This window comes from Phaenicophaeus curvirostris, chromosome 9, assembly GCF_032191515.1.
Source record: "Phaenicophaeus curvirostris isolate KB17595 chromosome 9, BPBGC_Pcur_1.0, whole genome shotgun sequence".
Classification (NCBI taxonomy): Eukaryota; Metazoa; Chordata; class Aves; order Cuculiformes; family Cuculidae; genus Phaenicophaeus; species Phaenicophaeus curvirostris.
In genome coordinates, this window is record NC_091400.1 from 24468312 (window position 1) to 24493780 (window position 25469).

The window sequence follows — 25469 nt, forward strand, 5'->3', positions numbered from 1 at the left end:
AAGGTGGGATACATGAAGGATTTATACCAGGTACATGCAGTTACATTTTTATCTAAATATATGCTGTGCTCAATTTTTGTGCTTCGTAAACTCAGTGCTGTGCTGTATAATCAGATGTGGGTTCTGGTTGATCAAATATATACAGATCTTTATTAATTTCCTGTGTGAAGTAAGACGCTCACGTTTCCTACTTAATGATGGAATTGTTCAATTCATAGAGAAAAGGATATCAATTCCACAACACATGGCTCAAGAAACTTGTTGCTAAGTGTTAAGTTGGAGACGCAAGTATTTGAACAGCCCAAAACATTCTATCAACAATAACCTAGACAGTAAAAACAAACAAACAAATCAACTAAACCTACTGCAGATGTGCCAGTGTTTTGCCTGGACTGGCTCAGTCACTTGTAGAGTGAAGACCAACTAATTCAAATTTTCCATAAGCATCTAGAAACCTCATTCTGCAGGTAGTTTCCAGAAATGTATTCCCCATCCTTATGGAGATCTTTGCCTGGAAATATCCCCCATTTACAGCAGTAAACTAAAACAGGTCCAACAGACATTATGAAAGCTCTTATTAGTTTCACACAATTACCTCTGCTTTATCTTGTAAACTCAGATTAAAACTGTAGCACAAAGTGTGTAATACCTGGTCTTGTTCATAGGTATCCTAACAGTAGCTGATAATGCAGTGGAAGATGTTAGCTGTCAATTAGAACATCAAATTTTCAGACTTGAAGGAGGCAATTTATCTGCCCTTACTTTCGGCTGTAGCTGGATTAATGGGCATACAAATTGTCTCCTTAGGCAAAAGGCAAAATTTTCTGTGGTTTTATTGCATTCTTTTTGTATTTTGTTTACTGGTAGATAGAGTGATGACTCAAATGGGAGTTTTTCACAACTGGTGGGTGACACTCAAGTAACAGTTCTGAAGTACGGGTGCCAACAAGCCAGAAATTTATCAGATTGAAATCCCTGCCTACACAGAAGTGCTCCTCATGTTCCTAAATAAACCAAACACTAAAAACATACTAAAACAATAACAACCAGATCACATCTAAGAGCCTACTCACTTAATGACCACAATATATCCCTGTAGGCTTCAAACCATCTCTGAGAGCTAATGCAAAGCACAGAGACTCAAAGAAAACAATATATTTCTAAATGTCAAATTTCTAATTTCCTTCCCTGCCTCAACCACTTCTTTCTCCTATTTCATTGTCCGTATGAGTATGTTGTTCTTCCATGTTCCCCTTCTCATCCTTTCAGATCTCTTCTGACTTGTGGGACTTGCCTTTTTTCTTTTCTTTCTGAATCTTTGATTTCAAGTTTTCCTCTCCTTTACCTTCTCCTAGGTTTAATCTAAAGTTACGAAAAAAATAGCAGGAATTACAACTGGCAAAGTGACCACAAAGCCACACAAAAAATATTTGCTGCCAGTGAGGATAAAGTTAATTTCCATGCTACAATGTCCAACAAAAAAAAAAACCAAAACCTCACAACCAGGACTGTGCTTGTAACTCTTTTTGTTTAATTTAACAAATTAAGAAAATCACCTATGAACACCTTAAAAATAGTTCCCTTCTGAACTGATGCATAGTAGTATATGATGCTGTCAACGTTCAAAGCAATTCCACAGATCATTTGCTGAAAGGCTGTTAAGGATCTCCATCATTTTTGCTTTCACAACTTCTACTGACAAAAAAAAACTGGGTTCCTTTGGGCACTGACTGGATCTTTGGGAAGAGGTAGAAATCGCAGGGAGTAATAGGGTGGGTGCTCAAGCAGAGCGATGTTGTTCTTAACTAAAATTTGCTTCACAGACAAAGAATTGTAGGCTGGCGTGTTGTCTTGATGTTCACTAGCTGTTCACTGTTGCACACCAACATTTCCCAACCGAGGGTAAGAAAACGTTTCTACTCAAACACACATCCACTCATACCAAGTGAAGTGATCAAGTTGAACCTTGCCTCTCTGTGACAGGTTAGAACATCCTCTATTACATCTTTCCGTCTCCCTTCCCACTCATGGTTCCTGAGCTATGTGGTCAGTCTCAAATTTTTTGTATCAGACCTCTTATGATGACAAAACTACCAAGAGGCTGGAGGGCCTTTCCACTCCAAGAAACACAGTGGAAAATGATGCCCTGTGAAAAGTTTTAATATCCACACCTACCCGGGGATAAAGGAATCCCTAATCACAAGCAAATTCTAGCTCCTGGATGGCACAACTGAGCTATACTAACTGGCATTTAATGAACCTTCTGGCAAAGGGGAAAAGGATCATGTGGAAATGTGCACTGATGGCACTTGGAATGATAAAAGGTGCAACCAGAATCACCTTGTTGTCCACCAGTTTTAGTGCTTCCCCTTGCTGCTCTCTAGTGAGGTGCCCGAAACACACTTTCCTGTCCCCTGACTCTGCATTTGCAGCTGGTGAACTCAGATAATCCAGCACAAAAAATAAGTCACTCATGCCCAGCCTGATTTGTCTTGTAAACAAGTGCCAACCATGAAGAAGAAACTGCTTATGAGAGTAGTGGCCATTCTATCTGGTCTATTTTTCGTTGCCCACCAAGTTTCTTGATACAACTGTTGATTCCTACTGCTGTTAACCTGCTGACTTATTACAAGAGCAAGAAGTAAATCAGTAGACCCATGTTAAGTTCAATCATTTTTTTAAGTTAGATAGTGGGGAGGTTCAGATACAGACAGTTTGTGGGCACCACAGAGCTTCCTGGCAAAGCCTGATTTTGTTTCCCAAGGGGCAAAGCTTGGGTGATGCCTACATTTCTGAAGCAGCCAATATTCTGTGGTCACTGCAGAAGCTACTCAAAGCCTGCACCCTCCAGCTCAAGCTAAAATATTATTTTGAGATAAAATTACCTGCTCAACTGAGTATTCCCAAGGTTAGATGCAGCTGTGCAGTGCAACAGGCACATCCAGAGATGTCTATGATTTTGTTACCCCTGGGGCACTTGACTAAGATAGCTCAGACAATGAAAGTTTTGCATAAGCTCCGTGACACAGTGCAAAGGGTGGCTGAGCATCCAGACACACCTCCATATATACCAAGCAAAATTCCTGGCTATCAGTCACATGAGCTTCATTAGGTCCAGTTTGGTCATGGAGAGCTGAGCGAGAAAACATCCAGCTCTAGAGCCAGAGCAGCTCCTCTCACTCTCTGTGAGAGAGACATAACAGCCCAAGTATGAAGGTAATTGGGGAGGGAAGGCAAACTCACAGTTGATATGAATGCAAGGGCCAGCAAAGGGGCTGCTGGAGCCTTGTAGCTATGCACATCGCTGTAATTCCAAAGCAGCAACTGTCCATGCATGACATTACTGTGTTGGTTTAAATTCAATTGCTCAAATGTTTTAAGTATGTGGTTTTGCCACCTGCTCTATGACAAGGCATGAATCTTCCTGGCTTCTGTTCAGTCCACAGCTTGATATCATGGCCTGTGAATCATCCTTACCTTTATTCTCTGCAAACTAATCTATCTCACAGGAATTTACTTAGGATGATCTGTGCAATAGGGCTAACATCAAATCAAGACACCTTTCTGCTTGAGCTATTTCATGCCTGCAGGTGATCTACCTCCAAAAGTTACTTAAATATTCATTTCAGCAATGTTGATCCTTCATCAAAATAACACATACCAAATGTTTCCCTGTTCTGGGAGCCATAAAGTTATCCTAACATATGTAGGGAGTAAAATTGTGCACAGCATCTACATTTTAACCAATGCATCTACTCAGCATATAAGGAAATCCAAAAGCTGTTAAAAAACACCCTGTTTCTGGACAATACAGCCAAAATATAAATTACTGAATCATGTAAAGTCTAAGCAGACTGGTACGTTAATCCAGCTGAAACAAGTACTTGGAGGGGAAATGAGGACTTAAGAGTCCATAGGCACTTTTTCACTTTGTAACTCTGTTCTTACTCACAAATGTTTTACAGCTCACCCACCCAGTCTTCAGCCTTGCATGACTCCTGTTGTGAAACTCAATCTGCCACAAGCACGAGGAAACAGGAACACAGGCATCACCTTGTACAGTAGTTTTCCACTCATCGTATTCGATTCAAGTTTAGGAAGTTTACAATGATTAACATCAGCCTGAGAATGAAGTTGGACCCCCTCAAACATTTAAAGCCATAAGTTTTTTATTTTAACCTGCATATCTCCAGGGGTTTACAAAATCATCAGAAAAAGAGGGCTACCTGAAGGTCTGAAAAAGTAGCTGCTTTAATGTCAGTCTAATGAATATATGCACACCAGAAGTGTTCCCCTAGCACCACATGTTTGAGCATTTTCCTCTTGTGGTCTAGCAGGGAGGAGGCTAAAGGACATAATGTGTTACTCCACCACTGCAGATGCTGCCCCTCCTTAGCTACATTAGCTACATGTGGTAATAGATGTGGCCCTAAAACCTTAAAGCAAGCGAATATTTCTCACCCTGCCTGACACTGCTCCCTCCAGCAACCCTGTTGACAACAGGCAGGTCTGGAATCAGCAGGCTTGGCCTGGAAAGCAGGTTGGTTTGGCATTTGAACACCTAATTTATTTCCTAAATCGAAATGTAAAAGCAGCATAGTAGCATTTGATTTGTAGAAATACAGGTTTCCCCAAGGCTGGCAACTGCTGCAAAGTTATTTCCTGAAACATATATAAACTTATTTTAAAAGCCTAATGCACTCTGTCTCAATCTTAAATACCAGTTGTGCCTTTTAAAACTGCCATCATTCATTATGTATTTACCAGTACTTGTGCATATATTGGACCCAGCCAAATTGTGCAGTGTTCAATTTTCAGCCAATGGAGAAACCACTTGCAAAGGTGAGAGTGATACCACCACCAGGATTAAGTAAAATTAGAATCATAATAATCAGAAGAGCTAGTGAAAAACAGGATTAGCAGATTTCTTGCAAAGAAACTTAAAAAATAACTTGGTTTTGACAGGATCAGTGAAACAATGATGTCAAATATCAAAGATGGGAGTCACATGTCAAGTTTGGGGGGAAAAGTGTTATTTATTGTCTTTTAAAGTGGAAAACATTTCCCTACCCCCCCAAAGAAGTGTTCAGAAATTTGTTTCTAATTCTATAAAAAATATTCCTCACAAAAATCATTCTTAATCATCATTTCCTGTAAAAATACCCTAGTTCATCTTTGCATTATTGAATTGTTTAAAAAAAAAAAAATCTACTGCCTGTTAGGTGACTTTAATGTCTAAAGGGACCTGCTTTAAATCTGCAAACATTCACCCCTTTGGCTATCTCCATTGATAGTTGCATAGTTTCCAGTCTCCCCACTGAAAGTTTTTTATAGCCCAGGCTGAAATTTGGCCTTTACACCTTTCCTTGTCACCGGACAGTACTGCGAGCAGATCAGAGACATTTCTGAGTCTATGCAATACCACCTCTGCAACAGGTTAGAGCAGAACAAAGCCTACAAAAGGGTTTCTATGTGCTTTTTACTGCATGCAATAGATGCTGCAGCAGTCTTCAAATATTTAAATAAAGCTATACTGGTAAGTTGCAAGTGGGTTGCTAAATATACGTATTTGGAAGGAAGTTGGGTATATTTTGTGAATCTTGTATCTGCAGTAACCTTAGGGGTGTCAGCCCTCATGTTCTGAAATCTGCATGTGCTACTCATTAAGTAACTCAGATTCTGACTGGTTATTATTATCAGATTATTAATTTCCACGTAAGAGAGATGATTTACTACCAAAGCCCAAGTGGTTTCCTGGCAAAAAGAAAAAAAAAAAATCATTGTTTCTTTCACTACTATCTACTAAAACAGCTTGTGCGTGTGTGAACAGTCAGCTATTGTTTTGCTTATCCTGAGCAAACTGTGGTCAAGAGAGAAGGACTTCATCCTTTGTTTGGAAAGGATTGTGCCACTTTAAGAACAGCACGTGGGAGGTGATACAGGCATCACTATACAAACAAGTACCTGTACCTGTGCGCAGTACTGCTCACCTGAGCCTCAACAGCTGCAGGGACACTGCCCTCTCCTTCCCTGGTTTATCTGGCAGTCGAACATCATCTTCTCCAACACACCCTCTCACTGCCTGACAGCAGAGGATGGACACCCGGACAAAGCAACTCAATTTTATCCACATGACTTGCAGGACACCTTGAGGACACTTCGAAGGTAAGAGTGGCTGGAAAAGAGTTGAATGACTGCAGGACCATGCAAGCTTTAGACAGCCAGAAGTTATTTCAGGTAGTCAACTTGAGAAAGACACAAGCATTCAACTCAAATTCCGTTGGCCTTTCTGTAAAAGTAGGGGGCCAGCTAAATTATTTCTAATTTGGTTACAATGTTGTCAGAAGAGAAGGGATGAAGAGGAAAATATCCAGTTGCTATTCACGTAATCTAAGTTCACTAATATCAAAATAGTTTGCTAAATAGTTCTAGAATTATATCTGCAAGTACACTGCATAAGGAAATGCTTTCTTATATTTTTGAAGTTAGGAGACTGCAAACTTGTCTAAGTTCATTCAAGTGTTTTAAGTCTGAATATTTCTGAACAGAAGACTATTTTACTTACAGGGGCATATTTGCATATTGCTCTCTGCAATACTCTCAGGGGTCAGAAAACTAATAGACACATGCCACAAACTCTAAGATAACATACAAAGCCACCTTATTAGATAAAATGCAAAAACTGAGGTTTACATGTCCAGATAAAGTGATTTATGCATAGTTTAATAGCAACAAATACTTCTGTTGTATTTTAACTTTCATTGTAGTCACCTGCTTACTGTGGAAGTGGGGCAAAACATACTTCAACTACATGCATGATCATCAAAATTTCAGCTGCGTTCTGTACCACTATCACATTATTAAATATGCTCTGTCTTCATTATACTTTTTAAGCTCTTCTCTCAAGTTTTTTACATCCAATTTCTGCACCCAAACACCACATTCTTTTCCAAAATTCTTTAAGCTAGGTTTGCATTCTGTAGATGTTTTACTTAGCAATAGCTAAATGTACACAGGTTTTACTTATAAGTAATCAGACAGAACTACAGCAAGATTTATAATGGCTAAAATCCTTCTAAAAATTAATACTAAAATATTTATAATTAGCACTTTATTCCATTGTTACTTGTAGAGGAGACATTAATGCAAGTGAATTCAGTGATGTTTCTTCTTTTAGGATTCTGAGCATTTTCATAACACTTCTGGTGTGAAAGTTTTCACCCTCTACAGATCAAAGCAGCATCAAGTGACACTTTCAGCTAGCAGTAATAGTTCTTTTAACCACCACCTCATTTTGAGAGTCTATTACTGTCAATGGAAGCCAGGTCTCAGAACTTATCGCATTTCTACTGTTTGTACCTCTACTTATAAAAAACATAGTCTCAGCAGTGGCACAGGAATCCACCTTTCTGCAGCTTCACACTGTTACAAGGCACCCTACAGACCTTGCAGCAGTGACAACCTCTTCAGAAAACAAGCCGACACTTGTGCAATTATCTTTAAATATTAATAGGAAGTTGGCAGTTATGTTCGAGAACAAGTACATAGTAACACTTGTTTTCCCTACTTGAAGGCTAAAGATTCAAATCACTGAGTGGAACAGGAAGCAGAACAAGTTCATTGCTGCTGCTGGTTGAGCCCTTTTGACTTGTTACTCCATTAGAGTAGGTACACGCCTGGGAGAAGAGAGGTTCACACCTTTGAAAAATGGAAAGTGTGGCACAGCTGCAGTTGTGCTAAAGCAACTGAGGCCATCTGCATATCTAACAGGGCTGCTTTCATGTGTAGATAATAAAACCCCTCCCCACATAAAGAGCTATAAGCCCTGTTTGTATAAGATACCAGAAATGCAATATCATATATCTAGTTTTATCTGATATACTTAATTAGCACATTTTAGTGGAATTGCTGACCTGCTAAAATAGCAAAAAATGATCTGTAAATAGATAACTAATATTCAGTCTTTAACATTTCGCATATATGGGGTTTTTTAGTACTATCAATTGTGATTTTTCATCCACTCTGATTGTATTAATTTCCACCTGGAAATTAGTAATTGAGCACTGTCACTGGATTACATAAACTCTGACCAAGGTATTCCCAAAAGAGCTAGTACAACTATATTATGTAGAACATTTTTTTGTCTGCTCTAGCTTCAGTCTGTTACAGTAGTAATGAAAATCCAAGGTTATACTGAACAGGACCCTGCCTTTGGTGATAGAGAAGGAAAACAGAAGGATTAATTCTTATTTCTATATTACTGAACAGTAAAATTACTGGACTAGAGCTCTTGTAGAAAACTTGTCCAGACTACTTGGTCTCTGTTAAAGCCACAAACATTTTCTTTGAGATATGACCAGTTTTTCTCTTCCCTCCTTCTCCCCTCAACATGAAACGTTGAAGAAGCCAAGCAAATCATGATTACTTGACAAGCTGCATGAAAAACACCAGTGCCCAGCTATCTACTCCCAAATCAGCACCAAAACCAAGCCTCCTAAAATGGGTTTCCAGATAGGTCTTTGAAGAGATACTTACTGCCAAGATACATATGCCTACATTTGTCAATATTTGCTTGCCTATAAGAACATCTGGGATAGAATCTGATGCTGTTGCCAGGAATTTTAAGTAACACTAGAAACAAATCCACACAGCACAAAATTAAACACTGAATTCACATGTTTGTACTTCAGTCAAGGGTCTAATTTCCTTGATGTGCTTCCATAAATACCCAGACACAAGCCTATAAGCAAGTGTTAGCCTGAGCCATGTTTAATGCTTGCTTTAAAAATTTTTAGCAGCAAGGATTTTACTAAGAAGATCAAGTTGTTCATGAGTGATGAATTTGCCCTGTTGCAGGCACTGAGGTTCTCACCTGCCTGAAGTCATCCAACTACAGAAATCATTTAAGAGTCACAGGACTTACACAGAATCAGTTCTTTCCTAAAGTGTACAAATATTAGTGTAAACCTGAAATGCTGTGTTGGCAGAAATTAAAGAATTGCAGCTTTTCTGTTGGAACTGAAAATGAGGACAGGCAAGCAGCCTACCCACATTTCTTGTTTGCTTCCAACTGAGTCAGTCTTTTGCACTCAGGTGCTTTTTTTAATTGACATCAAGTGCTGTGGTTATCAAGCAGAATATCATGACAGAAACAAGAGGGAAATATAACTCTGTTACAAGACAAGCCTTGCAGGCTTTAATCCATTCTGCCTTTTAGTGGCTGCACTTAAAATTTTACTGGGCTCTCAAAGAATTAAAAACTTGTTTTTCTGTTCCCAGAGGTCAGCCAGCAGTACTAGATTTGTGACATTTCCAGGAGAAAGATTACACAATTTTCAATTATTATGAAGTCCAAAGGAGAACAAATTACATAAATAGGTGCTAGTTCAGATATCAGATCGTCTTTCTGCCCCATGCAAATCATCTTCAGAGGAACCACAACTGCAAGAAAGTAATTGACTGGGAGGCTACTGCATCCCCAAAAACATCTTGCAGGGAGCTTTGCAGGTTACGATGACCCCTATAAGCTCCAGGACCCTGTCTCAAGGCTTAATGCTACTTCTGTTGATGGTAGATCAGCCTTTTTTTACATGACAGCACAGATGACCTTCAGCATTTCACCTCGTCCTACATTAACAAAGTATAGCTTCCCACCCCAAGCTGTGATGGGGCTAAGTACATCTGGGTTTTTGTAGGGTTGCCCTTGCTGTTGGTTCTCTAAAATAAAGAGATATTTATGAGTAACTTGGAGGCAAAAAATTCAAGATTAGCAGAGAAAAATAACTGACCTTTTAACTTAGATTCATTACAGCTAGAATTAAAGATTGCATTCAATACTGCAGAGCCTGCAAGAGGCATGACAAGCATGCTTAAATAGGTTCAGCTGGTGGGGAACGATTGGGGTAGTTTCCTTGCACAGCAGGAGCCACAAGGCAGCTGCACTCTGCCCATCCACTTCATTGGAAAAGAGCAGCCCATGCCAATAAGTCATCCTGTCTGCCTGTGTGTGTTTGAGTTTTCCTAACAAAAGTTAAGGTTTCAAATCAAATGGTCAAACAACATTTTCTGGCTTTTCTATATTGCAGCAGGCTTTGAGCTGGCAGACAAGGACATCCGCTAAATATACTGCAGTGCAAGTATCATGTTTCCTGCTTACATAGTCCTCTGCAACAGTTGCGTGCTGTGATCTTAAAGATATTCTAATTCATAAATAGATCTGTGTTGAGATAAAGGGATTAGTGAAGCAATCCACAATCTAAGACACACATTTTTACAAGGCTTCCTTTAGATTGCATTAAACATATGCAGTTAAAGCATACCAGTTTCATTTCCAGAATTATCCAATAAGGTTGTAGTTTTGTTTTCTGTGGAAGGTATAACATTAGAATTGTGATTTTGCTAGGAAAGGATTCTGTCCAGTAGCATCCAAAGAGGTCTTTCAACAACAATAGCTCAGAAAAAAAAATATTCAAACTTTGGGCAAATCTTAAATGGAAGGCACAAGCAGACATCACACTTCTCTTGATAGGCCCCTTTTTCCCTTCTTTAAATGCCTTCATTATTGCATACTTCTCTAAAGTAGTCATTTATTGCCTTCAGCTCCAGTCCTTGCAGAAGCCTGTGCTCTTATACCTATTGCCATCCTCCACTACTAAACAGTTTGTGGTTTAGAGACCAGATTTGATGCATTCACACATTCACCAATGAGGATTTTAGTTGATTTAAAGAACATGCAATTCTCCAGTGGCAGCATGTATTTATTCGTTTGTTATTTCAGAATAATTTGAATGGAATACCCCTGTCTCTGCATATCTAGAGCTGTGCTTTGATTGACTGCTGTTTTGATTCATTCCTACCCTCCCAGAATCAAATCATAGATGTTTAGAAAGTCAGAAGAGGTACTGCCCACTTGGATACATTATTTAACCATTCAAACCCTGTACCCATCAAACATTGCTGTGAGAAACACCTCTGATCTGAGCAGCAGTCCCAGATGTTTTACAGCTGTGCTAAATGAAACACAGGCAAGTAACACTTAGAAGGGTCATTGGGTCACAGCCTCCACACCCACTGGTCATACTTTACCACAATTTAACAGACTGACTTGGCTGTTCACCTATTTCTATTCGGGATAGCTTCCATTGTCATGAATGTTCCTTATTTATGATGTATCTTACTGAAAGTTATGTAATATAGTAATGAGGATATGACACAACTCTTTAGTCATATGGGCATAGGTAGGAATTGTTGCTGATGTATTCATTCTGAAAAAGACCAAAGCAAGCTGCAAACTCAACCCTGGGTTGTGCAGCACTTACTCCTTTACAAGGGAAAAGCCCAAAGCCTTAAAACCTGAGAATATGAGTGCAGGGAAAGTACAAAATAAATAGATGAAGGATAAATTAGTGGTTTGGGGATATCATACAAGATTTTCTATCACTTATTAGCCATCAGCAGCTTTTCTAGCTAAAGCCAACATACTCAATAGGCAAACTTGGCCCTTTGCAAATCAACTGCTGCTCTTTATAGCCTTGATTCCTTCAAGCTGTCTCGACACTATCATACACCTTCCCATCACTTCCCAAATTGCTTCTACAATAACATGCTCACCATTATTTTTTGGCTACAGAGCATTTCAGCTCCTCAGAAAGAGCAAGGTAGATAGAAGCCCAGCAGTGTCTCCCAGGGAGCAGTTCCTCTCACAGGCACGTGTAGGGCTGTTTAGTCCAATTTTTGTTTCATGGCCACTGGTACAGCTTCCAGAACAGCAATTCCTTATCCAAGCATAGCAACACGTTATGTCATCTTCACCAAGGGACAAAGTAGAGGGCTACCTTTCCCATAGTGTCTCTACTGTCGAGTACACCTTGCCTTCCTCACCTCAAACCATATGGTTTATTTTTTCAGCAGAGGAAGAGGACACAACCTTCCTTCATCCTCAGCATCTAGGATGTCTCAGGACCTCTGTTTCTTACACAGCATGTTAAGTTTTGAGGAAGTTTAACTGACATCACCTTCCTTCAAAGCCAGGATTTAAGGAAAAAGCCAATATTCTGCTCTTATCCTCACTAATTCAGGCTGCTGAGGGAGAAGCAGGTGCTTTCACTGGATTCTTTCCCCTTAGCCAGATTCTGGTGAGGGATTACTAGAGCAGAAAATAGGGACTGGTGATTTCCTATGCAAACTGTGGCTGAACATGGCTGCTTTGTTTATTCAAAGAGGGCTATTGCAACAAACAGAGAGGAATGAGGAAGAGAATGAGATAAACAACGATAATTGAAATGGAAGTTGGAGAAAGAAGCAAAAGTAGTAGAAGCAAGAGGTTAACAAAAATTACCTAACAGAGAAAAGGGCAGAAACAAGAAGCCACACAGCAAGTCAGAAATTGAGATATCTAAAGTATTTTATTGATGGACAAAGGAAATTGAAGTAGAAGACAAGAGGCCCACATCTGATATTCCTAGTGTAGCAGCTGTGTGCTGAAGCAGCACAAGGCAGCTCCCCATGCACAAGCATCCATTCTCCCACAGCTGCCTCCTCTGATGTGAGCAGCCTCACGCTTACCTTCATCCACCAACAGAGGAGAAAGAAGAAAGTCAAGGGTGTCACAAGAAAAGTCAGAATAGCACATAGCCTAACCACTTCCAGAGCACAGCCCCCCTCCAGTTCGAGTTGCAGGTCTGAGCAAATGAAAACCGAGCAGCTATTTTGTAGCTTAGGTGACACTGGACACAACAAACCTGGTGGGCAGCATTCCAGCATCAGTGACTGTCCTGCCCTGCCACAGGTATGTGGCTTAGATGCCAGGGAGGGAGCAGCCACAAGCACGCTCCAGGTTCTGAGCTTGGGCAGCTTCACCCATATCCTACATACTTTTCTCCAGTTTTCAAGATGTGATATTTATCTGAACTCTGACTTCATGCAACCTTGCTGAGATTTCTGGAAAGGTCTTGGACACTGACCCTGGCCAGGCAGGCACAACTGAGTACGGAAAGAGAACGTGTTTTCAAATGTCGAAGTCAAAAGGCTGAACTGGTATTTCAGTAACAAGAAAAGAAGATAAACACACAAGAAAGATTTGCATCACAGAGCCAGGATCGGGTGAGTAGCAGAGTCCAGTTCATTTAGCAACCAAGAGAAACCCCACCTAGAGTCTGCCTAACAGATAACTAGCGTTCATTACCTAAATCATCCAGGATTTGTTACTAGGCATCTGCTGCTCTCCTCACAGACCACAGCATAAAACCCTCAGAGCTAAAGGCAATTTTAACCATATTGACATAGGCACAAAATCACTACCAACCCACTAGCTTCTCCAAAAACGCTCATGTTCCTCTACTCTCTCTAAAAAAGCACATTCTATCAAACCTGTCGCAGTAGTCTTCTCGTAAGGGTTGGGATTTAGTGACAGAAAGACATTATATCACTCCTTCCAGAAAACAAACAAATAAACACCAAACAACCAACCAGACAAACCTGAGATGATCTCTGGTGAGATCTAGGCCAAAGGCAGCTCCTCAGGATACCTCATTACTATCAGAACGCAGAAGCAAAAAGGCAAAAAGTCATAAGGCAAAACCCTAATTAGCCCTTGGCCACCACCTTTTATACATTCACCCTCTTATGGCTTCATTAGGACTTTCAGGTGTGTGGCTCCCCTGAGCCCTTGATTAACCAAGACACAGCTGTTAACAGCCCTGCCTCCTTGATTTAACCCTTTCCCAACTGGTCTACTCTTTCCTTTACTCTTTTGCAAAACTAAAGACTTGAGACTCAGTACCTCTTCTTCTGTTCTGCATGTACAACCCTGTGCCAAGCTGCTAAACCTCTCTGAATCTTAAGCTTATACTTGTTTGATTAAACCATTTCATATAGAAATCAGTTTTCAGCAGATTTAACATTTTAGTTAAAAAGACATCGGTAGTCATTCTCAAAGCACGTAACTCCTTACTGAGTGTTTGCTGAAGTTCTCTGGCAAGCAAAAGGTTTCTAAAACCTACTTTACAGGGGTAAAAAAGATAAAATACACACTCTGATGGCAGATAATGTACAGCTCTCCTTTCCATCATATCCTTTTGCTCACAGCTTTAGCTTTGATACTTGTCACTGTAATAATCAGTTTTGTGTAATGATGCTCCAAGTGGAACGGGAGGGCCTTAAAAATCAAAATTTTAAAGAGGAGGTGACCAAAGCTGGCCCACGAGTCAGGTACAGAGTTTCAAGGTATACATAGTGTCTTACACCAGAACCAGCAACTGCAACCGAGCCAAAAGGGAAAGGCAGGTCGATGTTCCACCATCAGGCTGAGTCCATCGAGGGGACAGAGAGAGGGTGGAGGAGCTCTTCTGGAGCCTCAGGATGAGAAAATAATAAGGGAAAGAGGCTGACAGCCCTACTCTGAGTAAAACAAACACATTTATACAGTTGTAATACCTATTTCCAAGAAAGTAATGCAGTGTAATTTTTGCTTTACAGCTTCAAACTCTTGACATGGAGGAAATCGTGGTGGAAACAATCCTGGCCCCATGGGAAATACTGCTGGTCATTTTTGCTGCGGTGCTGGTAATGAGTTTCCTCATGTTTCTGCCCCCCGCAGCAGTGGTGATCTGGAGAATGAAGCGCATGCCGCAAATCTCGCTGCATGGCTCGGTGTAAGCCAGCCCTGGCATAAGCTGTAAAACCACTGATCCCTTCAAAGGATGATTCAGAATGATGACATCTCCAAGGACCACTGTTATGGCCTAAGATCCTTCCAAAAGCGATGGGTTTCCCAGTCTATTCATGCTAACATCCTGTGAAAAAATATGTATAATTTTGACTTCATTTACCATAGTTCTCAGCACTTTGCCTTCCATTTTTGGCTACGCTGTAAATACTGTTGCTGGCTTAGTTCCTAGGCTGACTGCTTCTCTCACATTCTAATGGACTGAAAAGAAGACTGAAAGAGAAGCAAGCGTAATATGGCATTGTATTCCCTTAACTAACATCAAACCTTTCCATAGTTACACTGTAAATATTAACAAAGCCTTTAGCTGAGGTGACTGCTGGTTTTGCAGGTGGGCATCTCAAAAGCATGTGGTATATACTGTGGGGAGGCAGCGGTTTAGTCTGGTTGTACCAGACCAAATAAGCATCTTTGTGTTGCTTTGGTCTGATATGAAAACTTACTGGCCTGAAGCATTTTATTTCTTTCCTTCTATACAAATTTTCCACTCCTGGCAAATCTCAAGTGCCAGAAAACAAAGCCCTCCCTGTCCCAGGGTTAGAGCAGGGGCATGAGGGACAGCCCAGTGCTCAGACCTGCCTGGCCAGACACTGACTCGAAGCTAACGCCAACATGCAGCAACTATTTGCCTGAATTACATTATGCAAATTTACTCTGGGAAACAACATGATTAAGTTTACTTTAGTTTTTAACTGTGTCATAGAGGCTTATTGGTTCAGCTTCCCTTTCTCATATATAAATAATAACTTGGATGGTGGGAATAGAACAAAATTGCTTTTCTGCAAGTTTATGGAAAAAAAAACTTGAACCACCTAATCTCCAGCTTAATATCAAATTCAGCTTTCCAGCCTGATTTTTTCACATTATGGGATGCTTATTAGCAGGATTTCTGATGCACAGATTTAACAGTTTCTGTTAGTTTACAAGAGCAATGGTTTCATTTCCTCATGAAATCTTATACTGGGTTTCTTTTCTTTTGTTAGTTCATTTGGAAAATCACAAGAATAGCTCAATATAACTCAAAGAAATGTATCTTTTAACACTTGTAGAAAAATTATTATAGGAAGTGCTCAGTGCTTCACGTATTTTAACTAAAATCAGCATCAGCTGATAGTGAATCGGCTGGAAATGAAAGAGTCAAAGACATTTAATGGTTGGACTCAATCTTTAAGGTCTTTTTCAACCTTAGAGATTCTATGACTCTGTAATCGCATTTCATACAGATTATTTGTTTGCCAGAAATAAACAAACCCACCAGTGATTGAAAAACAATGACTTAAGTTACTGCCTCATTGTTTATAAGCAGCCAACTCATCCCTTTGTTGGTGTAATTGCCAGTCGCTAATAGTCATATGACTGTCTGGTTCTGGTCCCAAAAGTAACTGATGGGTTTTTTGCTTTTAATGACTGGCTTCTGAATGTGAAAGGTAGGGTGTAATTTTATATATCTGATTCATTTAAGTGATTAATGAGGTAAAGGTCAATTAGACTTCATGTACCTCACAACTGTACTGTCTTTGCCTCAGAGATTCACAGGAATAGGGAAAAGGTAAAGAAGAGAAAGGAAATGCAAACAGATGAGCTGTTTTTCTTCAGATCTATGCCTTCAATGTTTGCTCAACAGAAGAAAATTAAAACCCCAAGCATGGTTTCCACTGAAAACCAAGCAAGCAGTAACTAAGCCTTTTGTTTAGATTTCATAATTCACATGCACAATCTGCTCTGTAGCTACAGCTCCACAAATAAACTGGATCTCTGGTGCTCTGTCGTCTTTGATCTTCACTTGCACTAAATACTAGGTGGCCAACAACCTACTTTTTCTGCTCTTCATGGTTCTTACTCTGTGCCTTTGGTTTTCCAGAGCACACATACGTGAGGGGTGTAAAAGAGGGAGAGCTCACAGAAGGAACAGGATTACAGCAGGAACAAGTGTTATTATCTTCCATGAGAAGAATCAATAAAAAAAAAATATCGCTTGGATATTTGTTCATGTTTAAAGCTGTTACAAATTCAGATGACAAATTAAATTTTTGCTAACTTTGGCAATGGCCAAATCTGCTCCAGTTGAGACCAGGTTTGGAAATAGAATGAAAGGGAGGGGGAAATGGAGAGAACAACTAGCCAGAAGATGTGGCAATCTTGAGCTAAGGCCACCAGCTACCCTGGCAATACTGTGCTGAGACCAGAGCATCTCCACTGGTCAGCCCCACAGGGACTGAACAGAGGAGGTTGAAGCTGATCCTTCGCACGCTAACCAGAAGGCTTCTCATGCAGGTCCCACAGCACTCACCTCCTTTACCTTTTTTGCAGAGAAGACGTGATGTAAATGTCTGCTAGTTTAGAGCAATTCTAGTTCTCACATTCTATAGCAGACCAAGATGTTACAAATTTCCTGTCATTTTGCCTGGTTACAGCAAGCATACAGGGCACTTTTTGACTCCTAGAAGTGCATTGAGGTATACCTAAAGGCTATAGTTTTTTTAATAAATACAGGACAAACCTTTGAGCTGTCCCACCAACAAAACACAGTGCAGGTTGTAGCTCATGCAAAACACAGGACCCTGAACAGCTGTACGTGCAGCCTGATTTAACAGCTCCATCAAGTAGGCACATGAATTAAGAATTATACCTCTACAGCCAGTAATTGTTGTGACTTGCATTGTTTTAATGATCATTTGAACAACAACTGTGATTCATTGGCAGCTGTAAAAGCAACTAAAAGTATGGGCTATTCTCAGTAAAGATGATCCCTGACAGAAGATGATTTCTGATAACATTTACTGTGTTTAACTAATGACTGCATCCATTAAAGAACTCTAATGTTTCTTCAATTCCAGCGAGACAAGTCATAAAAATGATCTTCCTTTGAAAAACCTCTGCCGTGAGCTCTATGATTATGTTTAGCCTATAGATCTGTACCCAAGAGCTGAGGCCAAATGGTCTCTAGTCCTGTAACTAACTAAAAGCTAAATGTTTACATGTCTTAGCAATAATTTCACTGCTCCACTTATCTTGCCAAAATACCCGTGTCAAATCGCAGATGGCTTATTAGTCTGTTGCACAAGCATTATGGTTCTAGTAACCACAGATGATACAATCAGCCTCCTTGTCACGGTTGGAGATCTTGATGCCTTGCTCTTTGAGCTCATTGAGGAAGATGTTTAGCTGCTCTGTCACCTTTTCAGTGAAGGCTGATGTGTGCAGACAGGAACTGTTGGTGGGGAAATAGGCAGATTCAGCTCCACTGATGGCCACCTCAGAGGCTGGAAAGATCAAAGATGACATCAACAAAAAAGCCCAGCTAAAATATTTACCTTAGATTTGTCCCAATTTTTAAACAAGCACCAGCATTCCCATTTTCCAGACTAAAGACTTCAACTTGGAATAAAAGTGTCTAGATGACTGGGGCTTTTGCAGGCCTTGGGAAACAACTGCTGTAGCAACAAGGCACTGTCAACAGTAAACTATTTTCCGCTAAACATTGGCAAGATAGGTTGGCCTTTCTATATATGTATATGCACATTTATTTTTAAATTGAGGCAGTAACAACAGAGTCAGTCCACCTGCTTCGGGTCACAGGCTGCTCTCTGGATGCAATGGGAGCAGTTGGGCTGCCACACGAAAACGGCAGCATTGCTGGCTGGGGTCCAGCTGCCGTGTTTTGTTGTATGTACACACAGTGAATAGTGCAGGTGTTGGCCAATTTTCCAGGGGTTCTTTATGTACTGTTGCAAGATAAAGAGCAGTTTTATGTTCTATTTCTATCTGCCCAGCAGGTCACACAGCCCTTGTGCAACGTAGGATTTGTATTAAGTGACACTTACTTACTTTTTTTTTTTTTTTTTTAATAAAACAACAGTGTGGCTGAGGGAATTGGGGCTGTTTAACCTGGAGAAAAGAAGACTGAGCAGAGACCTCATTACTCTCTACAACTACCTGAAAGGAGGTTGTAGCGATGTGGGTGCTCTTCTTCTAATTAACAAGTGACAGGAGAAGAGGAAATGGCCCGAAGTTGCACCAGAGGAGGTTTAGATTGGATATTAAAAAAAAAAAATTACTTTACCAAAAGAGTGGTAAAGCATTGGAAAAGGCTGCCCAGGTAAGTGGTGGAGTGTCCATCCCTGGAAGTCTTCAAAAAAATGTGTAGACATGGCACTTTGGGACATAGTTTAGTAGGCATGGTGGTGTTGGGCTGACAGTTGGACTTGATGGTCTTAGAGGTTTTTTCCAACCTCAATGATTTTATGATTCTGTGATTCTGTGATCTTCCCACAAACACTACATACACATTGTATTTGCTATCCCAAGCTGAATAAGTGATGCTCACCACCCCAGGCCTTCATGGCAGTTCTAAAGCGAACATGATTTCTTGTTCAGCAGCTTGCCAGCCCAGCACTAGCTCTCACAATGTCACAGATACCAAGGTCACCAGGCACACCAAGGAAAGAGAAACATTGCCTTCCTCCTTTTTCTAAACAAAACAGACCAAGCCTCCCATCCCTGCAAATAGATGTGTTTGAAAAATACTCACGGTTACAAACAGCCAGTTCCTTTCCCCCAACAAGCTGTGTTGTCCAGGAAAAACTAGTGGCGCTGCCACATACTTCATACAGCCTATTTCTCCTGAGGAACTGAAAGTCATAACCCTTGGGAAAGAAAGATTGGGGAAAAAAACGGTCTTAGACTACATCATGGTAACTGTAAGGTGAAGAGCTATTCAGCCAAATAATGTCAATACAAACACTACCACCTCTCCCTGACTTAAGGAAAAAAAAAAAAGTATAAAATGGAAAATTATACTTCACACTAGTAAATTAATGAATAGATCCAGCAACAGAAGAATAGAAAACCATGAATATTACCTTGTTGCACATGGGTTTGCAGTACTGAGCATCGTCAATGATGACACACACCAGCCCACCATTCCTAGGAGCCGTTGGGAGTGGGCACGAAAGCAGCTTCTTGCAAACTTTTGAGTGGATTAAGAAGAAAAGAGACAAAACAACACATCAGAGTGAAAGTAAAACTCTCCCCTTTCTCAAGCAAACAATAGGCATACTCATTGGCTGGGACATGGGTGGTACTTGCCTCCACAAGGTCACTTTGTCAAAGTAAGCATTCTTGTTTGTTTAAAAACATTTAATATTTTCTTGGAAACACCCAATTTTTCCACTATCACTTGTCACCATGCCAGCAAAATCCTTGTTAGCCCCAGTTACACTCTAGAAATGACTCAAAGTGACATTCACATTCAGTACTATTGTCTCCAAAACTATCCTAATATTTCTTTGAAAAATACGACTGATATGCTCGCTCCCAGGTACCAAGGAGTCTCTTGCTGGAGGACAGAGCAGGCCCTGTTGCCTCTGTGACTCTGCACTGCTGTTCAGCATTGGAGGCTGGGCTGGGGGGATAGTGGGACTCCATACATTGGTGGTGCCGTGCCTCCCCAATGCCTGTCTGTGCAGTGGTTAAGCATCCTTGCTCTCTGGCTTATTACCAAGATGTCTTGGTTTTCTCCCCCTCAAGAAATGCAGATACGTAGCTCATTCTGACTGTAGGTAAAGAAATTTTCTTAATGCTTCTCCACTGCCTCTTTGTTCAATACCCAACAAAGAAGGACATCAGCTCATGAGGGGCCTCACATTTTGCTTGAATAGGGAGCAGAAGATCAAGCATGTCTTGCAGTTTCCAGACAAGGCGGTTGATTGAAGTTTTTTCATCCTTGGCGATCATATCAAGAAAGCATTTTGAATATTTCTGTGGAGTTCGGGGAGAAGAAAGGCCAAGTTAAGGAGGAAAGGCCTTGGAATTAATTTATAAATGTAGTCAAATATTTTTTCCTTTTAAAAAAAAATGTAGAACAAGAACCATACTGAAAATTATACAGCTTTAAGTAACATTAATTTCCCCAGCGAGGTGTTTGGAAGAAATCCAGCACGTTTTTTTTGAAAGCAGTGCCCAGATAGGGTTTTACCATTATATTGAGATCAAGAAAGAGGACTGGTAAAGCCTGGGGACTTTTTTTGCCTATATTTGAAAACATAACTTTATAAACCACTATAAGTATCTTCTTTCTATAAAACATCAGTTTGTTATTCTTCGTTACTGAACCATAGAATCATAGCATCACAGAATGGTTTGTGTTGGAAGGGACCTTAAAGATCATCCAATTCTGCCCCCTGCCACGGGCAGAGACACTCCCCACTGGACCAGGCTGATCAAAGCCTCACCCAACCTGGTCTTGAACATGTGTCTGTATGTGTCTAAAATATGTATCTATTTGTGAGTGTGTGTAAAGTAAGTATTTGTGTCTAGCTATTGCTCTATACCCATATAAACAGCTTCTGTGCATATGTGGATGGTGTAGAGCTGTGATAAATGCCACAACCAAAACACAAGTGTGTGCCAGCATTATAACAAGACACCAATGACTCTGAACTTACACAGATGCAGGAAAAAAGAACAATTCTCAGGGGCAGCTGCTGAAGCACTGGCCAGCAATGGCTAACTCTGCTTTTTGGGATGAAGCTTTCAGAAACGTTGCTGAAAGTGATGGACATCAGTCGTACACAGAACATAATATAAATCAAGACTACAGTCCCCAGAGGTGTTCAAGGCCAGGTTGGATGGGGCTCTGAGCAACCTGATCCAGTGGGAGGTGTCCCTGCCCATGGCAGGGGGGCTGGAACTGGATGATCTTTGAGGTCTTTTCTGACTCAAACCATTCTCTGATTCTATGGTGTGCCTAGCCCAGAGAAGACATTAACTCATAAAACGTAGGGCTTCAGCTGACTGGCTTTTATATTTAAAACACTTAGCACTTTCTATTTGAAAGTGGAATTGAAAACAACATTATGCACATAAGGTAAAAGACATAACTGTTTATGTTCAATGCACTTCATATATTTGAAGCAAAGCAAAACTGGAAGATGTACCTACAAGGACTTTTTTTGACTAGCAGTAGTAGAGCCAAAGACGCAGCAGGTCAAATGACACTAAACATTTTTTGCTCTTTGATCTTGCTCCCCTCCCCACTGTGTATTTTTGCTTTGGGCCAGGCACTGCCAAAGCAATATGCAAGTTGTGCTTGACCAGCCAGCACACCCTGCTGCACCAGGACACACAGGCAGGCCCCGCTCCTCCCATCACCTTAGACGAGTGTGCAAAGCAGGTCCTGGGCTGGCTGATGCCACCAACCTCTTACCTCAAGACTCCCAGTCACATCGTCTATCTTTGCATTTTCGCACTCACTTTCACCAGCAAAAGCTCCAGTTGCAGCAAAATCTAAAGGACAAACAGAAGCAGGTACATAGCTGTTTAATAATCCCTTCCAACACATGAACGAACCTCAAACATCATACAAAGACAGTTCTTTATGGGACTTTTGCCACTACTCTGTGTTGCTAGTGCTACCTTGTACGTACACTTGAGATGATCAGGGGTCAATTGTGAATAAGTTGTGCACATATTGATTGATTCTCAAAAGCCAGCAATCTAATCACCCCTTCGTGGCCACCCAGGGCTGGGTTCCCAAGTGAGATGCTTCATCCTCTAAGACAGCCACTATTTAAGTAATTGTTAGTCATATACAACAACAGCAATACCTTACCTGTAAGAAGCACTGCTAAACTTACAAAACTCAGGGTTTTCCAGAGTGGGTAGGAGCTGAACAGCATTTTTTTCTGCAGGGGCTGGTTACTTGTTCCTTGTGGATCCTATGAGCTGAGGTGCTGGAGTCACACACAGAGGTACATTCCCACGGGTCACTGCTTGCCTAGGGAGTGCCTCGGTGGAACCAGTGCTGTGATAGGCCATTAGCATTGGATGAGGGGATGCACAAATTGCTCAACTTGCTGGGAAGCCAGTGGGGAGCTTGCCAGCATGGTTTAAGAAGAGCAAAGGGAGGTTTCTCGTTATCGTACTGTGGCAACCTGGCTTCCCTGCTGCTGCCAACACTATTGGGAAATTTTCAGATTATCTGCTTTACTATAAACATATTTAATGTATGCATACTCTCTCCCCACTCCTCCGTCTATGTTTGTCTGTCTTGCTCACATATACAAACATAAATATTTTCATGTAGAATACATAAGCATGCCTTACAGGGCTTAACCCTGTGCCTCATGCTGGAAAAGAAAGCTCAAAATATCAGCTGATGGCTAAACGTGGACCAAGGGAATATGCTCTATATCCTGGAGCATTCAGAGTTTAGCTGCTTGGTAAGGAGGGCAAGTTATGGTTTCCCATTTCTAGCCTCCATGTTACTACATACAGATTAAACAAAGCATCAATGGCAGCAAAAAAACAGTGAAAAAAAAAGAAAGGTGTGAGAACATGAACATACTTTCTGTGTGTATATTATATTGCTAACTGCATACTTGCTGTCTGTGTGTATATTAGGTCAGCAACTGCATGGTATTTCTATTTGTAGTTTTGGGGCCAGGAACCTAACATGCTTATATGCATTTATGGGAAAAGCTAAATAGCTAAATTGCCACCAAACTTCAATAATTTCTACGCTAATCATTTACTAGCAGATTAATCCAATTATCTAAGTAATGCTGATGTGCTACTGGTGTGACTGATGACCCTGTCTGTAGAAGGGCAGGTTTCAGAGTCACGGCCCTTTGCCCAACAGCCTGTTACACACACTGTGCTGCCAAGCACTGACCTTGCCTGCCCACCAAACTACATTGACACACACTCTCCTTCTCCAGCAAGCTCTGAATGGTTGTTATTGTCACTACCAGGGCAGAACTGTTCATCTTGCCCGCAGATGTTTGGTTTTGTCAAGACAAGGATGTTCTGCTTTGATGTTACATTACACCATATATTTATTTATGTGGCACTTTTTCAGGTTTTTGTTTATTGCATTTGCTTGCTCCTGTGAATTGTAGCATAACACATTATGACCAGAAGATCCTGGAGCAGTGAAGCCAACAGCAAGACCTCCGTGCATTAACAATGCTGTGCCTTCTTAATATCATAACAACATCTTGATAAACAGGTATGTGTCCACAAAACAGTTCAGTGGCAGCCCCAACAGTGACTTCCTTATTATTAGTAAAATACCTTTGTATACATTACTGATTGATAAAAGTTTGTAAGCAAAACAAGTCTTTGATAATGAAGGAGGTTTATAGAATCATAGAATCACTAGGTTGGAAAGGACCCACTGGATCATCGAGTCCAACCATTCCCATCAACCACAAAACCATGCCCCTCAGCACTTCATCCACCCGTCTTTTAAACACCTCCAGGGAAGGTGACTCAACCACCTCCCTGGGCAGCCTGTTCCAGTGCCCAATGACCCTTTCTGTGAAATATTTTTTTGTGATGTCTAGCTTGAAGCTCCCCTGGCAGAGCTTGAGGCCATTCCCCCTTGTCCTGTCCCCTGTCACTTGGGAGAAGAGGCCAGCTCCCTCCTCTCTCCAACCTCCTTTCAGGTAGTTGTAGAGAGCAATGAGGTCTCCCCTCAGCCTCCTCTTCTCCAGGCTAAACCACCCCAGCTCTCTCAGCTGCTCCTTGTAAGACTTGTTCTCCAGCCCCTTCACCATGCTTGTTTCTAGGCAGAGCAAAAGGACCTGTTTCCAAACAGTTTACATTTCTGATGCTGAAATACAACACTCTTCACCCTTGCAAGATAAGCAATTATGCTGCTGGGAAAACAGTAACTGGGAAATTTTCGCCAATACAGTTTTTAAATGCAGCTGCATTTTAAGATATTTTCCTGCCAAAATGTATCCAGTTCACCAACAAGGGACATTGATCAAGGCTCTGTGTTCTCAGGAGGTCAAGAGCTACACATAAACCTTTGTCTCAACTTATACAGCACACATAGCACACAGTTAATAAAGTGGATAACTTCTGGCCTGAAGAGATAAAAGTTGTTTGTGACATACTTGAAGAGACTGAATGGCAGCTTTTCTTTAATGATCATCACAGTCAGGCACTCTTTCCACCTCAGCTTTGAAGACGCTCTAAAAAGGAGTTTAGCTAGGAGAGAAACATGGGGTGGCAGCATTTCTCCAGTGTAGAAGACCTAACAGGATGCTGCTGAAAGGATAAAGCTAGGATAAAGCGACTCTCTCGGGGAGTATACATAGGTAACCCCTGTACGGCAGGATTAAGTTCAACTTCATTGCCTATTGAGAAACAAAACTGATCAGAGAGGATAGATGTGATCTCACCCCCTCCCAATTTAAACAAACCTGAGATTAATCCGCAGTCCTTTGCAAAATGTAGATTGTCCCGTTATAAGACAATGTCATGCATGAGCACAGAGATGTCCTTGTCCTTGGTCTAGTTTATAGTCAATCCACCAGGCACCTTGATCAGTCAGGAGGAGAGGAGTAACAGGGTACCACTACCCAGACTCAGTAGCTGAGCAGTGGCACAAAGAGGGACTTGATTTCTGCAGACACCTGCTCCCACAGCTGTGGAAGGACACACAGCCATCTAGCGGCTAGTTCTCTGGTGGGAGACTGCTGAACAGGGGCGTTGTCCCAATTTTAACCTCATGCTATATTTATTTGTTGATGTTTGGCAGTCATTTCTATGTACTTTTGTTCCATCCCAAAATTACATTAAACTTAGTAAAACACACAATAAAACAAGCTTTTGGGAGCAAAAATTTACAAGAGGATACTGTATAGCACAAACCTAAGAGTCAAAAATTAAAATCTAACACTTTTTCAACAAGTTTCTAGATATCCCAAGGACTAAGCAGTGATCACAAATG

General features: G+C 40.9%; 2 protein-coding genes across 3 annotated transcripts; one reads left to right on the forward strand and one right to left on the reverse strand.

The window, feature by feature from the left end:
• Nucleotides 1-244: 244 nt before the first annotated feature.
• LOC138724243 (pulmonary surfactant-associated protein A-like) lies at nt 245-2585 on the forward strand. Its single transcript, XM_069864125.1, has 3 exons — nt 245-260; nt 666-743; nt 2249-2585. Exons 1-3 carry the CDS (start codon nt 245-247, stop codon nt 2359-2361), a joined length of 207 nt encoding a protein of 68 aa, XP_069720226.1. The 3' UTR covers nt 2362-2585.
• Nucleotides 2586-14052: 11467 nt separating this feature from the next.
• Nucleotides 14053-22507, reverse strand: LOC138723996 (uncharacterized). 2 transcript variants are annotated; one of them, XM_069863585.1, is made up of 6 exons: nt 22338-22507; nt 21933-22012; nt 20371-20485; nt 19588-19694; nt 19257-19371; nt 14053-14792 (listed from the first exon to the last, which is right to left on the reverse strand). In XM_069863585.1, the coding sequence occupies exons 1-6, from the start codon at nt 22402-22404 to the stop codon at nt 14785-14787; spliced, it is 492 nt and encodes a 163-aa protein (XP_069719686.1). In that variant the 5' UTR covers nt 22405-22507; the 3' UTR covers nt 14053-14784. The 2 variants fall into 2 exon arrangements, with proteins under 2 accessions (XP_069719686.1, XP_069719685.1); XM_069863584.1 differs by lacking the exon at nt 14053-14792 and adding an exon at nt 16935-17988 and having other exon boundaries at nt 22338-22499.
• Between the last annotated feature and the right edge of the window lie 2962 nt (nt 22508-25469).